The sequence below is a fragment of the Lontra canadensis genome, unplaced genomic scaffold, assembly GCF_010015895.1.
Source record: "Lontra canadensis isolate GAN:19392208 unplaced genomic scaffold, GSC_riverotter_1.0 scaffold45, whole genome shotgun sequence".
Lineage (NCBI taxonomy): Eukaryota > Metazoa > Chordata > Mammalia > Carnivora > Mustelidae > Lontra > Lontra canadensis.
This window is the reverse complement of record NW_022631039.1, coordinates 6,771,374-6,785,150: the sequence shown is the minus strand read 5'-3', so window position 1 is coordinate 6,785,150 and position 13,777 is coordinate 6,771,374. Positions and strand designations below refer to the sequence as shown.

At 58.1% G+C, this 13,777-nt stretch overlaps 1 protein-coding gene across 1 annotated transcript in view; it reads right to left on the bottom strand.

Annotated features, from left to right (window-relative positions):
* Positions 1–319: 319 nt before the first annotated feature.
* Positions 320–13,777, bottom strand: part of SRRM3 (serine/arginine repetitive matrix 3) — a 53,891-nt gene continuing 40,433 nt past the window's right edge. Inside the window, exons 12-15 of the mRNA XM_032872465.1 lie at positions 3,900–4,270; positions 2,869–3,093; positions 2,630–2,767; positions 320–668 (exon numbers count right to left, since the gene is read on the bottom strand). Coding sequence (XP_032728356.1) covers positions 440–668; positions 2,630–2,767; positions 2,869–3,093; positions 3,900–4,270 — 963 coding nt within the window. The 3' untranslated portion in view covers positions 320–439. The remainder of the gene's footprint in view (positions 669–2,629; positions 2,768–2,868; positions 3,094–3,899; positions 4,271–13,777) is intronic.

Here is a 13,777-nt window from a genome sequence, read left to right as displayed (position 1 = left end):
CTATTCTTCCTTCTGTCTAACTTAGATCCTGCTTGCCTTCCCACCGCCTTGTCTGCCCATTGGTAGAGATGATCCAAGGGCGCTGTGGAGAGGGTAGGGGAGGCTCCCAGGTCTGGCACCTTCCGATGTGTCCCTGGGTCCACTGAGCTGTCCCCAGCCTGGCAAGCTGGCATCAAGCAGGAAGGGGGACAGGGTGATCCCTGTGTTCGCAAAGGCTCTTTGTTCCCTGGACACGGTGGGCAGGCAGGAGGTGGGGGTGGGGACCCTCTAGAAGCAGCAGAACCCAGCTCCTCCTCCTCTGCAGGGCGCCCACCCTCAAGGTCTTCCCTGGCCTGGGGACCTCTTTGTAGCAGAGGGGTGCAGGCCCCCTCACAGGTCCTGGGGCCTGACCCCTTGCCTTTCCCTATGCCAGGGGGCACCAAGCTCGGTCTGTCTGGGCTCAGAAGCCCCCACTCTCTGAGCTGCTCCGGCTGTGGTAGCTGGGACTGGGGGTCCGGGAGGGGCTGCGCGTGCGGCTGCGGGTCCCACGGCTGCGACTGCTGTAGCTTCCATGGCTGTGGCCTGGACTGGGGCTGTGGCTGGGGCTCCGGCTTGAGTAGTCGCTGCTCAGGCAGCTGGAGGAGGACGAGGGGCTGGGCCGGTAGTAGGGGATGGGACGCTTTCGGGCACTGCCGGGAGGGAAAAAGCTGATTACAGGCCATTCAAGTCCCTGAGCTCTGTCCTGAGCTCTTTCTTGGGCCCTCACTCAGGCCCCGAGCCCTTTCCCAGCAGTGGCCAGGGCTTCCCTGCCTCAGTTTCCCCTGAGCTCTGGCCTTGGAGTGCCCCCTGCCCCAAAGGGATTGGACAGTTTCGTCGTTTTGTTTTTCCTCACTTGTCTTCAGAGAAAGGGGACCAAGTCTCTGTTTGGCCCAAGAAGGTGCTCGATAAATACTTGTTGAGTAAATTCAACTTTTAAATATAGACACCTCGGGGCACCTGGGTGGCTCAGTGGGTTAAAGCCTCTGCCTTTGGCTCAGGTCATGATCCCAGGGTCCTGGGATCGAGCCCCGCATCCGGCTCTCTGCTCATCGGGGAGCCTGCTTCCTCCTCTCTCTCTGCCTGCTTCTCTGCCTACTTGTGATCTCTGTCAAATAAATAAATAAAATCTTAAAAAAATATATATATGTATATAGACACCTCACATCAACCAAGCTAAGCAGTTTCTGGACATGGAAAGGGTTGTGGGGATGGCCCAGCCCTGCTTCTCTGGTTCCCACAGAATTGAGGGTTTGGGTTTGTCAGGTCACTTCAAGGGGACAAGGAGGAAAGCCCTGACCGTTGCTGCCCATGGCCACGGCCCCACCCAGTCCCGCTGGCCCCTTCTCACTCAGCTACCTCCCGCCGGCCCAGAGTTAGTTTGAAGCCAGGAGGCTGTGACCCAGAGAAAAGAAAAGAGAGTGATTAAGGGGGCAACAGTGCCCCATGGCGTGGGGTTAATTCTGAGGAAGAAAACAGGTGTAGTTAGTGGGAGGAGGAGGCAGCCTGGGAGAGGGGCGGAGGGGGGTGCCAGGTGGAGGGTGCAGAACTCCAACGGGCTAGGGCCCTCTGCATACAGGTGAGGTTCATGGCCTATTTGGGGGTGTCCCAAGCCTGGCCATCTGGCCTCTAGCTCTGGGCTGAGCGCAGGAGCCAATACTCTCTCCTCCCTAAGCCATCTACATCACCAAGGACTTGGAGGGGCTCGTTTGAGAATCCGTCCATGTTAGAGCTGAAAAGATGCTCAGGGAGCTCTGCTCATTGTTCAGACAGGGACACCCAGAGACAGAGAGGCACACCCATCTCCCAAGGCTGCCCAGCAAGGTCTGTGGCAGAGCTGGGCTCAGAATTTTGCCTGTAGCCCTGGACCCCAAGTCAGAGGTCTAGGGCTTCAGAGTAATTTCCACAAACACAGACCATAATTTCACGGGGAGACAGGCCCACACTGTCGAGTCCTGGCAGAGAAGCTCTCTGCTGTGGCTTCTGCCATATCTGCCACACACTCCCCAGGGCCCCATTGGACTGGGGTGGGGGGAGGGGAGAGTGGAAGGGACAGGCCCTCTCACAGCTGCCCCAGAGAGCAGGCTGCTGGTGCCCCCTCCTCTGAATTCCTGGGGGGGAGGACGCTGGGAGGTGAGCAGTGAGGTTAGTGACAAAAGGAGAGGCAGACAGATGACAGCTGAACAGAGCCAGATCAGCTCACATGGGCATCTCCCCTGCAGCCTGTGGGGAGGGGGTCCACCCGGCCCCCAGGCTGGCCACAGGCCACTCGGCAGGCTGGACCTTGAGATGAAGGAGAAAAGGAAATATCATTGCCGGGATATGGACTTGGGGAGGACGGAGAGAGGGAGGGGTTCCAGGAGGGACTGCTGGAATCTTCCGGAGCTCAACTGCAAGCCCGCTGCTGCCCCACTCAGACCCAAGTACACAGCCCTCTCCCCACCGTGGGCCTTCAGACCGCTGCCTCTGCGTCCCGCCCTCCCCAGCACCTCCAGTTCTAGCCTCTCTCCTCCTACAGGGGCCTCTAGCCCTCACCAGGCCCTCTTCCTCCCCCCGAACCCCACCTCCCCTCCCGGCACCGGGCTCAGTGCGTCCCGCCCGGGCCCCTCCGCACCTGGTGATGCGCCGCGGCTCCATGAAGCTGGGCGAGTCCCGGCGCCGCTTGCGGATGGGCGAGTAGCTGCGGGAGCGGCGCCGCGCGCGGGCGGCCTCACCCTCTGCGTGCCTCGCGCGGCCCTCGCCGTCCTTGTCCCTGCGGGCCCGGCCGAGGTGAGCGACGCGGCCCGGCCCGCCCGCCCGGGCCCGGCCCCGCCGCCGCCCCTGCACCCGGCGGGACCCCGGGCCTGCACTTACCGGCCCAGGGTTTTCTTGGGCGACGGCGAGCGGCTGGGGCTGCGGGTCCTCTTCTCCGCGGAGCGCGAGCGGGACTTGGAGGGCGAGCGGCTGGAGCTCCACGAGCGCGGGTGGGGGCCCGGGCTGCGCGACGAGCTCTTCCCCTCCGGGCCGCCGTGCCTGCCGTGCGCGCCCGGGGACGGGGAGGTGCTGGCCGGCCGGGCGCGCGGGGGCCGCTCTTTGGTCCTGGTGGAAAGTCAGGGCGACAGGGATTCAGCTAGAGAGACAGTGGGCTGGGCGGGGGCGGGGTGGCAGAGAGGCATTTAAAGGGGTGCGGGCGACAGGGAGGGGGCTCAGCTAGGGACCAAGGGGGTCACTGGGGGGAAAGGGATTCGGCAGGGAAGGAGTTCTATGGAGAAGGAGATGTGGATGAGAAGGGTTAGCGAGGGAGAAGTGGTGCGTGAGTTCGTGGAACGGGACCAGATTCCCAAAGGAGGGAAAAGGGCTGGGGTGGGCGTGGGGTAGTGACCTAAGTGTGGAAGAGAGTGTTCCGTGGTGTCAGGGAGAGTGATCAGTGTGAGGAGAGTGCTCCCTGGTGGGAGGAGAATCACGGGAGGGGGGTGGTTGGGACTCTGTTGGGCAGGAGAGAGATCGTTGTGGGGAAGGGAGAGCTCCTGGGCGGGGAGAGAGCGAGCAGTGAGGGGGGAACTCAGTGACTGGGGAAGGACAATGACCAAGTGACGGGGAGAGAGGTCGTCGGGTGGGGAAGGGCGCTCCATGGTTGGGGGGATTAGAGAGCACGGAAGCGAGAGAGCTTACTGAGAAGGGAGAGTGGTCAGTGCGGGGAGAGGGGTCCGTGGGCGGCGGTGGGGGGGTCGCTGCGGGGACTGTTCCGTGGGGAGGGAGGGGAGTCAGTGCCGGGAAGGGTGTTTCACGGGGATGGGGGGGGCGGGTGGGGGCAGGTGTCCCGTGGGGGCGGGGCAGGGCTCAGGGCAGGGAGGGGAGCCCCGTGCGGGCCCGGTCGGGGTTGGGGGCGGGGGGAGACCGCTCACCGTTTCCCGTGCGCGCCGTGGCCTCGCTCGGAGCCGGGCTCGGGCCCGGGATCCGGGGCGCCGCCGCCGCCGCCGCCGCCGCCGGAGTCGCTGCTGGAGCGGGCCCTGCTGAGCGAGCGCGACGAGCCCCGGGGCGGCGCGGGCCGGGCGCGCCGGCGGCCCCTGCGGCGGGGCGCGGACGCCGAGGACCGGGAGCGCCGCCGCCGCCGCCGCCGCCGCCGCCGCCTGGCCGCCCCGCCCGCCGCGCGGCCTCCTCTGCCCTGAGACGACGGCGCCGAGCGCGGGCTCGGGCTCTCCTTGCCCCGCGCGGGCGGCGTGGCTGCGCCGGCCTCCGCCTGGTCGCGGGCCCTGGGCGAGGGCGAGCTGGGCTTCTGACGGGGAGAGAGGCAGAGAGGGCACGGAGGGGGTGGAGAGGGGACGGAGGCACCGACAGAGACGGGGCGAGAGAGACGCCCGCAGAGACGGAGAAGCGAGGAGGTCGAGAGTCCAGGGCAGAGAGAGAGAGAGACAGAGGGAGAGGGACAGCCGGAGGAGACAGAGCAGGGGGGAGTCAGAGAAGCAGGGAGAAGAGACGGAGGCGGGCAGAGAGAGGGAAAGAGGAGAGACAGAGAGGACAGACCAAGAGAAGGAGCGATGTCGAGGGCGAGAGAGCGGGCGGGTGGGGTGGGGGGAGAGAAGGAGAGGGGGCTTTCACCGGGCCCAGGCCGGGGGCTGCCAGTCCCGGAGCATCGCACAAACGGTTCCCCGCGCCTGCCCTGCCTCTGCCTCTCCTGAGTGTCCACCTTCTGGCCTCAACAGTGCAGCTCATGCAAGGTTCTCGGCATGCAAAACACAAGAGGGACGGAGCGGTGGGGGGAGGGGGCTGAAACGGAGGGGGCTCCAGGACGGGCACGGGGGCTGGCATTGGCCCCCCGATGGGACGGACGAGCCCGGCAGAGAGTAGAGAGAGGGCGGGCACCGGGAGGCCGGACCAGGGCCAGCCCCCCCAGGCCAGGCCCCCCAGCGCGTGGGGGTGGGTGAGGGGATGGAGGGGGCACACGGCACACAGATGGGGTGGGGGCGGGGCGGGACAACTGAACTCAAAACTGAACCGAAGAAAGGGAGGAAAAACAGAAAAAATAAAATAAAAACAAAACAAAACCAAAATCCACAAATGTCATTAGATACCAAAATCAAAAACAATGTCTGAACTCCTGGGGAACTGACATTTTTTTCTGTTAACATTTTTCTTTCTTTGTTTTCCGGCCCTGCAGAGACCTGTGGAACTGTCAGTAGCACCCGACTGTCTTTCTGTTTCTCTCTTTTCTTTTCCTTTTTTTTTTTTTTAAGTTCTGATTTTTTTTTTTAAGTCCCTCTTGGTTAACGTCCACTTACCAATAAAGTGGCACTTCCTCCTTTAGTAGGTAAGATGTGTAAGAGAAGGGAAAAGTGTGGTAGCGTAAGTTCATCATTAGATTCACAAAAATGCAAGAGATAGAGAGAGAGAGAGAGAAAAACGCAACCACCCCATTCTAGGCCGAGAGGAGAAGGACTGGCAGCGCCCGGCTCCTCGGGCCTGAGCAGGCACCTCTGGGGTGACTGCTGGATAGAGATGTCAAATGTTTTTCCAAAAGTGCAGTTAGGACACAAGGGTTGGGATTCAGAAAACCAGAAAAGGAGCCTGGTACCATCAAAAGGTCCCTGGCTGGCCACCAGGGGTCTGAGAGCCTGCCACTACCTCACTGAGTGACCCTGGCTACGTCACCTCCCCACCCTGGGCCTCAGTTTCCCCATTCACAAAATGAGAGGGCTAGGCTTTGCTTCCTGAGGTCCCTTCCAGAGAAAATATTCCAGGATTCTCTGTGCACCCCTGACCACCCTCTCCATACTCCTCCCTTCACAGAACTGACCCCTCCTCCTGTCCTTGGGTTTCCCTCTGGTAACAGGTGATAACACTCCTCTATTTTAGAAGTCGGTCCCCCACCCCTGCCCCACCCCCAATCACCAGCACCAACTTGACTTTGAGCACTCCCCAGCAGATTATTGCGTTGGGTTCAGCTCTGTAACCTTGGTTTTGGTCACAGAACTTGGCTTCTAGGAGGGCCTCAATGCCTTCTGCTGAGGAAGGAATAAGTGCCTTTACAAGGGTCGGGGGCCAAACCAGGTCATCCTAGAAGAGGGGCAGGGTCTGGGCCAAGCTTTTTCGGCAGGCTCTTTGGATGGGAGAACAACTATCATCCCTCAGGGCATCTTGCTGCTGAGACTGGAAGGAGCATGGCTTCCTTGGCATGGCCCCGGCGCTTCCCGCAAGAGGCAGGGTGGTGCCCAGGCCTTTCTCTGCAAGCATCCAGCCAGCCAGGGCTTGGAGGCAGAGCCAAGAAGTCATTCCCATTGGTAGAAAGGCACAGCCAGCTCATGATTGGCAGCTGAAGCAGCCAATGAACACTGGCCGTAGCAGGTGCGGCAGCTGTCCAGAGTCAAATGGGCCATGAAGGCCTCCTGGGAGAGCCTGGTGTCTCCCTCTGGGGCAGAGTGGATATCGCTGGGTACTGAGATGCCCCCCTGAGTACCCTGGACTCTCCTGATCACCAGCTCATCCCTCATTCTAGGCTGGGAGACACGGGAACTGGGCTGACTAGCCATGGCCCCTGTGAGATGGCAGTTCCATTCTCAACAGACCTCACCAGGAGACCCTTGGCTCCCCTGACACATATCCCCTCCACTCCAGCAGGTGGCCTGTGCCTACGGCTCCCAAGCCCCCAGGGCTAGGTTCTGTTATACAGCATCTTGTTCCCTCCAGGGGAAGCAAATGAGAGAGAAATCTCCTGGGTTGTCCGAGAGTGTAAAGTGAACAGATACTAGGTGGGGGAGTGGGACCCCTGGGAGCCAAGGCATGGTGACCCTTACATAGCCAGGAAACACTGGACCCAGCCTTTAAGAAGCCCTTGCTTGCTGCGGTGGTGGTGCGGCGTAGCAAGGAAAGCAGGCAGAATATTAAACTGGGGGTCAGGGCCTGGCTGTGAACCCTGGCTCCGACCTAGACTCTGGATTTGCACCTCCTCCTCTGACTCCAGGAGAGAGGCCAGCAGCTGGTAAAGGAGACCGAAGGCCTTGATATTTCTTCCCATGGACACCGTGGGAGTCCTCTCTCCTTCCCACTGTTGGGCTGGGAGTGTGGTGGGAATGTTAGGAACAAAATTGGTCTGGGGTGGGTGGATGCCCGCCACCCCCCACCCCCCATCCCCATCATGTTACTACCCTCTGCTCCAGGCGCCCTGGGCTCCTCTGGACGCTTCCTGCCTAGCATGCTTTGAAGTCCAACCCTCTCCCCTCCTCCAAGGCAATACCATAGCTTCGGATATAGTAACTGGCAAAGTGGAACACCCTGAAATCAGCCCTGATGTGAGTCTGCTGTGAGTCCTCAAGGAAGCAACCTAACTCTTGGGGGCCTCAATTTTCCCATTGGAAAATTGGGGATAATTGGGGTCATTGGTGGGTGGGCCTGAATAGGCATTCAGAGGTTCTTTAGAGAGCATCAGTGACTACAGTCCCCTCACAGGGGCACAGAGCCAGACCAGTGCTAGAAGGTCTGGGCACCCCCACGTGCCAGGATGGTGGAGGACAGGAGGAAGGGGCTGCTGGGCAGGGTGGCAGACGGTGCCTTCCCTGGTGGAAGATTCCTAGGGTCGATCTCACACCCTTATCACCCATCCCTTCTTGGAGAAAGGGTCACCATGATCCCGTTGGAGGGTGAGCCTCATCCTCAGCTTGGCCGGGTCTCGTTCTTCCCAGGAACTGAGGAAGATCCAAGTTCAAAATACCACAGGGTTTCACAGCTAGACAGGACTGTTGTGGCCAGGGACCTTCAAACATCTACTCCAGAAGCCTGCTCTTTCTGACTCTTGTCCCCTCTTCCCCTTCCCTTCCCTCATCCTCCACCCCCTCACAGCCTGGCTAATGCCTATGGGTCCTCAGCTCAAGACCACCTCCTCCAGGAAGCCTCCCCTGACCCTCACCCTGAGTCAGGTCTTTCCTCTATGATCCCACAGACCCTTGCGGTTTCTTTCAATAGGGACTGTGCCAGGCTGTGTTAGGGCAGGCTATGAGCAGAGCTTCCCATCAACGGTTCAGCTTTTCTCTCTAATTGTTCTGAGTCATTTTTGTCAGTCCTCTAGCCTGGCAGGTGGGGGCCTTCAAACCCCGGTCAGCCTGCCCCTCGCCAGGCATGGGCACCCAGGCACGGAGGGGTGCTCAGCAAATGCTGGCTTAGTGTGTGGGCAAATGAATGAATAAATGAACGCACAGGACCTTGCCTATCTTTGAGCCCGGCTTCCAGAAGCCTCTATGCTCCTTGCTATCTGCTATCTTCTCTTTTGCTTATGTAAGAAATCTCTGAGGGGAAAAGACAATGGAAAAGAGTAGCAAGAGATGGTACACTAGCCCAATCCTGGTATTTTTAAGGACAAGAACACTGAGCATCTGGGATGCCTTACCCTTGCTCCCCCTCAGGGCTCAGACAACGACACCCCCTAACTCAGCATTTGACAGTCCCATTTCTGGGTCCCTGGTCACATCAGGTCCTCCCGGAAGATGGGGCTTCTACTCCTCCCATCAGGCTGGGACAGAGTCTCCCTGTGGGACCAAAGGCAATTTCTCCTTCCCTGAACAACTTCCTGTCTGCCCTCCCAACCCCCCCTCACAGATGAGGAATGTTCTGAGTGGGGGAGCTCCTCACCACCTGCCCTTGGGGCCAGCATCGGGGGAGGAGAGGATGAAGAGCCAGACCTCCTCTTTCCCAAGCTGAGGATGGAGGCCCACCAAAGCCTCACAAGGGCTGGGATGTCAGACTTCTGTGGCTACTCCCAGATGGGACAGGAAACAGCTCAAAGAGCAGGGATGGGGAGGTCAGTCCCCTGAGGACCTACTCCTAACCTGCACCCTCAATGTGACTGCATGAGCACTGGGCTGGGAGCTGCAAGTCTCAGGACCTAGGCTCAGTTCTGCTCCAACACTTTGGGGGAAACTTAGCCCCTACTGACTGTCCTTTCTGACTCCTTCTCTGCACATAAAGCTCCAGTTCAGAAGATAGAAAGATGCTGGGGTGGGGGGAGTTGAGGGAACCCCTGTCTGGGGTGAGTAGTGGTCCAGGCAGGGGGAGGGTGAGCTAAGAGTCCCCTCCATTCCCCAAATTGCCCTACAGAAACTTTGCTAAGTAGGCCCTCTAAGTCCAGTGCCAACTCACTTGCCCCCTGATGTTCAACTACCATTGCACCCAAAAGATGGAGCTGGGAGGTTCAGCCCTGAGGCCAGCTGCTGCCCAGAACCTGTAGCTCCCACCCTAAAGTTCCACCTGCCACCAGGACAGGACCCCTGGGAGCCCAGCAGGCCCTGGAGAAGGGGAGGGGCAGGCAGGGCTCTTTCCTCAGGCTCGGCCTCAGCCAGAACTTCTTCCAGGATCTGGAGGCCAAGAGGCCTGGCACAGGTGCCTCCACCACTGCTTACTGCCCAAATGGGCCCCAGGGGCTGGCAGGGGTGAGGGGTGGGGGGCTTAGCAGCTACTCCAGACAACAGAAATCAGATCGGCTCAACCGCAGCATACAGTTCAGGAAGGGAACACGAACTTGGAATGCTAACCACACAGAAATGCATTCGGACAACAAAATGAGAAAGAGAGGGGGCAGAGGGGGCTGGGGTGGGAGAGGAAGAAGAAGGAACAGGGCAGGTGGACGGGAGGAGGGAGGGGAGAATGAACCAGAGAAATTGTGTGGGGGGGGCGGGTAGTCAAGAAAACCAAATGACAAACCAGGAAACACAGCTTTGTAGCTCATTTGGAGAAAATGCAAGTTTACAAATGAGTAGTCACTAAAATAAAGAAAGAAAAGGGAGAGGGGGAGAAAACCAACCAGAGCGAGATCAAGAGAGAAAGAGAGAGAAAACCACATTCAAACCAAGCAGAGTGGCAGGGCTTATCTGGAGATGGGAGCGAGCGGGCGCACAGCTGAGCCAGGATACCTACCTTCTCAGTGGTCAGGGACAGGAATGCAATAATAAAAAAGAAAAGAAGGTCTCCGCATTGGGAATGCAGAAGTGGGGGAGAGACAGTGACTCTAAGCTGCGCTCCCCCTCGGGAACCAGCACCTGTGTCGCCACTGTAGCTTCTGGTCTAGTCCCAGGGATGGGAGGGGGCTCCTGCCCAGCAGTTCTGTTTGCCCTTTTTTTTTTTTTTTCCTTTTTTTTTTTAAACCCACAGGCTCCAATAAGCCAAGCTTTCCTTAACTCTTTAAACAACAGAAAACCTCCAGAAGGCATGCAGGAAGCAGCTTATGGAAGCAGAACCAGAGGGTGGGCCAAGGAGAGGGGCTGGCAGCGTGGGGAGAGAGGCCCATGTTGGGGAGAGAAATGGAGAGAAAGAGAGACAGAGACAGAGAGACACAAAGAGGGGTGGGCAGAAGGAAACAGACAGACAGGCAGGGAATAGAGAGAGGTAGGCCCAGAGGGGAAAAGGAGAGAAAAGCTGTTTCAACAAGGCAGAGTGGATAGATGGGGTGAAGGTGTTGGTACATTTAAAAGGGAAGGCAACCACAGATTCGGTTGGAGGCCAGATCCTGCCTCAGGCCTACCACTTTCCCAGGGCTTCTGCAGCATTTTAGGAAAACACATCCCTCCTGCCTTCTGGCTTCATCCTGGAAGAAAGGCCAAGATGCCCCTTCCTATCCTGACTGCCTCCCTCCATCTGAGGTCACGGCTCTTTCCAGAGGCAGGTAAGGGGGGAGGCCTGGGATGGGACAGGTCAGGCAGTGCCACGGGCACCTCTTCTTGGGGTCACCCTAGGCTGCCCATGTTGTGATGACATTTGAGTCAAAGGTAGAGGCCAGAGAGAGCCTCTAAGGGCCTTGCTCAGGAACCTTCTCTGCCCCCTTCACTGAATAGTGAGGCTTCCCTTTGACGCTTCCAATGCCAGGGACAGGTGGAGCCAAGGCAGAGGCCCTACTTCTAAGTCCTTAAACCCTGCACGCTTTTTCTGGGACTTGGGCTCAGCATCTCACTTCTTTGCCCCAAACTGTGTGACCTCAAGCAGCCCCCTTTCCTCTCTGCCTCACTATTTCTGTCCCCATGTGTGCCTAAACTGGGAAGTCACAGGGTTCCCCAACTGGCTGAAGCAGTTCTCATATAGAGCTGGGCTTGCTGAATGCTGGGCCCACCTATAACCTGGTCTCCATGTGGGCAGGCCCCAGTGCCAGGGAGCTGAGAGCTGGGCGTGTGCCATCGGCATCTGGGAGGGTTCCCCAGGGGAAGGCAGGAGCCGAGACAACCAGCATCCACCTCCCGAATCCTCCTCTCCTTACTTAGGGTTCCCAGAGTGTGCTTTCCATTGACCACTCTCTCCATGTCTTGGCCGTGGCTGGTGGTCTTGAGGTAAGAGGGCTGGAGTCTCCTTTTGGGTCTACCTCTAAAAAGCTGTGTGACCTGAGCTGGCCACTTGACCTCTCTGAGCTCCAGGGAGCAGTGAATAGCAGAACCCAGAAATCCCTTTGGGGGTTTCTCCTTGGCCTGAGATAGAACAATACAGAAATATGCTAGGAGCCAGCACCCCACTGGCCTCAGTCTCAAGACGAGGACGGACTTGTTCTCTTACCTGGGAGGGTCTGGCTTTGAAGCCTTCACCTGAACTAAACTCTCTCGGGGGTGTACAGCTCCCTCATCTAGGATCTGAGGCCTGGCACAGAAGGTGCTCAGCAGCCTGGCCTTGTCATGCCCAGCCATCTTATACTAGATGGAAGCAGGGGCTCACTGCCCTGGGATGCTCCCCGGGTGACCGGGGACAAGGCTCTCTTCCTCCCTGGGTCTCCCAGCTTCCCTCCAAGGTTCCTTCTAGACAGGGACATGGTGGGATGGTCTGGGCCCCTTCTGTTCATTTAAAAGCTGAGGCAGTTCCAACCTATGCCCTGGGGTCGGGAGGAGAGCATGGACAGCTGCTGCAGATTTGCCAGGAACTGTTGGCCTGGGAGTCACTTTTTAAGTTATCTTCCCTTTTAAATTCTGGTTACAAAGGAAAAAAGAATAAGGATATAGAGATATGTATACGATTAATGTTCGCTTGAGACTCAAAACCCATCTCTGCATTAGGAGAGGCTCCCACAGTGACACGCACAAAAGCGAAATTCTAGAACAACATAGAAGATAGGAAAACAAAACCAAACCAAACCAGAGAGATAGTTTGCATTTCTGTACATTACCAAAGGAAACGAAAAGAAAGAAAATACAAATAAAAACAAAATAACAGGAAAAGTTACACAAACTTCCCCACCCACTTCCCTTGCCAACTAAACAAGAAATGGAATCACAGTATTACCACGGTTCAAATGGGAGGCTAAAAAAACAAGCAAAAACATAGACGGGGTTAAAAATGGTGAGCTTTTCTTTCTTTCTTTCTTTTTTTTTTTTTTTTTTTCCTTCCCTTTTTTTTTTTTTTTTTTTTTTTTTAGGTAGCATCCAAGAATACCCCCGCTCCCCCCACGTACTTGTCCCCAAAGACGTTTTTGGTGAATGGCTAAGTCTATGATCCCCCACCACCCCCGCCCCCATCTCACCTCCCAGGAGGTGCAGGTGAGAGGCCTGGATGTCCTGAGGTCCCAGATCTCGCAGGGCCCAAGGGCAGGGAGAGGATTTGGGGAGCATGCTTCATGAACGGGGTAAAAATGTGCTGCCTCCCAGGAAAGTCCCAGGGCAGTGCCAAAATGGAATCCCACTCTGGGAGGGGAGTCAGGATTTGGGTGCTGTTGAGACGGAATCTTCCCCAAGGCTAGAGGCCGTCTTCCTTGACTGCTCTCTCCTGGGGTCTACGGAGACTAAGCCTGTTCTGTCTGTACAAACCCAGGGTTCGTGGTGGCCCACTGCTTAGGGAAGGACGGTACCAGAAGTGGGATGAGCCCTCTATTGGCCCTGGCTGCCTTCTGTGCTTTTCCAGGAGGATGGCAAGCTCTCATGAGAAGCTGTTTGGGGCTCTGGCTCTGTGCCCTTAGTGCTGGGGGCCTAGGTACACCCTCTCCTGGATTTTCCCAGATGGAGTCATTATCTCTGGGGCCTGTGGCACCAGTCCCTGTCCTGGTGTTCAGCTACCTCTGTGTGTCCTCTCCTACCTCCAAGGCAGATCCTGGGACAGGGATGTGATCTTCCCTATGTGGTCCAGCCAGGTCCCTAGGAGCTCAGGAGCCTGGCACCCTGTTCAAGTGGGGCAGTCTCAAAACAGGTAAAGTCCTTCAAATTTAACCTTGAGACCAAGAGCCTTTTGTCAGCTGCCTTTGGTTTTCCGCCCTAAGGCCTTGGGAGTAAGGGTGTTTGAGAAAAGAAAGGGAGTGAAGGAAACAGCCAAAAATCAAAATGAAACTGACCAACACGGACATGTTTGCTGCTGAGACCTGAGGTCTGGGGAGGGGCAGCCCCACCCTCCCTGCTGAGGCCTCTGGGGCAGTTTGGATCTGGTGGGGGGGAACCTGCAGGCCTGCTTACCCCAAGTCCCCCGTGCCCACCCCGAGCCACGCCCGCGCGGCCAGTACTGCAGCCCCTTCTCCCTAAGGGGGCTCTATCCCGAACTCCAGGAACTCCAGGATCGATAGACAGAAGGGGATGTGGGCCTCCCTGGGGGCTCGGGAGAGCCTCACCCCCCACCCCAGCCCAGCCCATCCACCTGAGAAAGCCCAAGAAGCCTGTCTGTTCTACCAGCCCCTACCTTCACCACACCTGCTTGTAGGTCCCAAGGACCCTGTGCCCCTCCCGCAGGATGGGTAGGGACGGTTTTTGAGTGGTGTTGGTGCGGCGTCTCTGAGGAAGCAATGGGTACATTGGCAGGTGCTTTAGGAAGGATGGGACATGGGAACATGGGAACCTGCAGGGTTGAG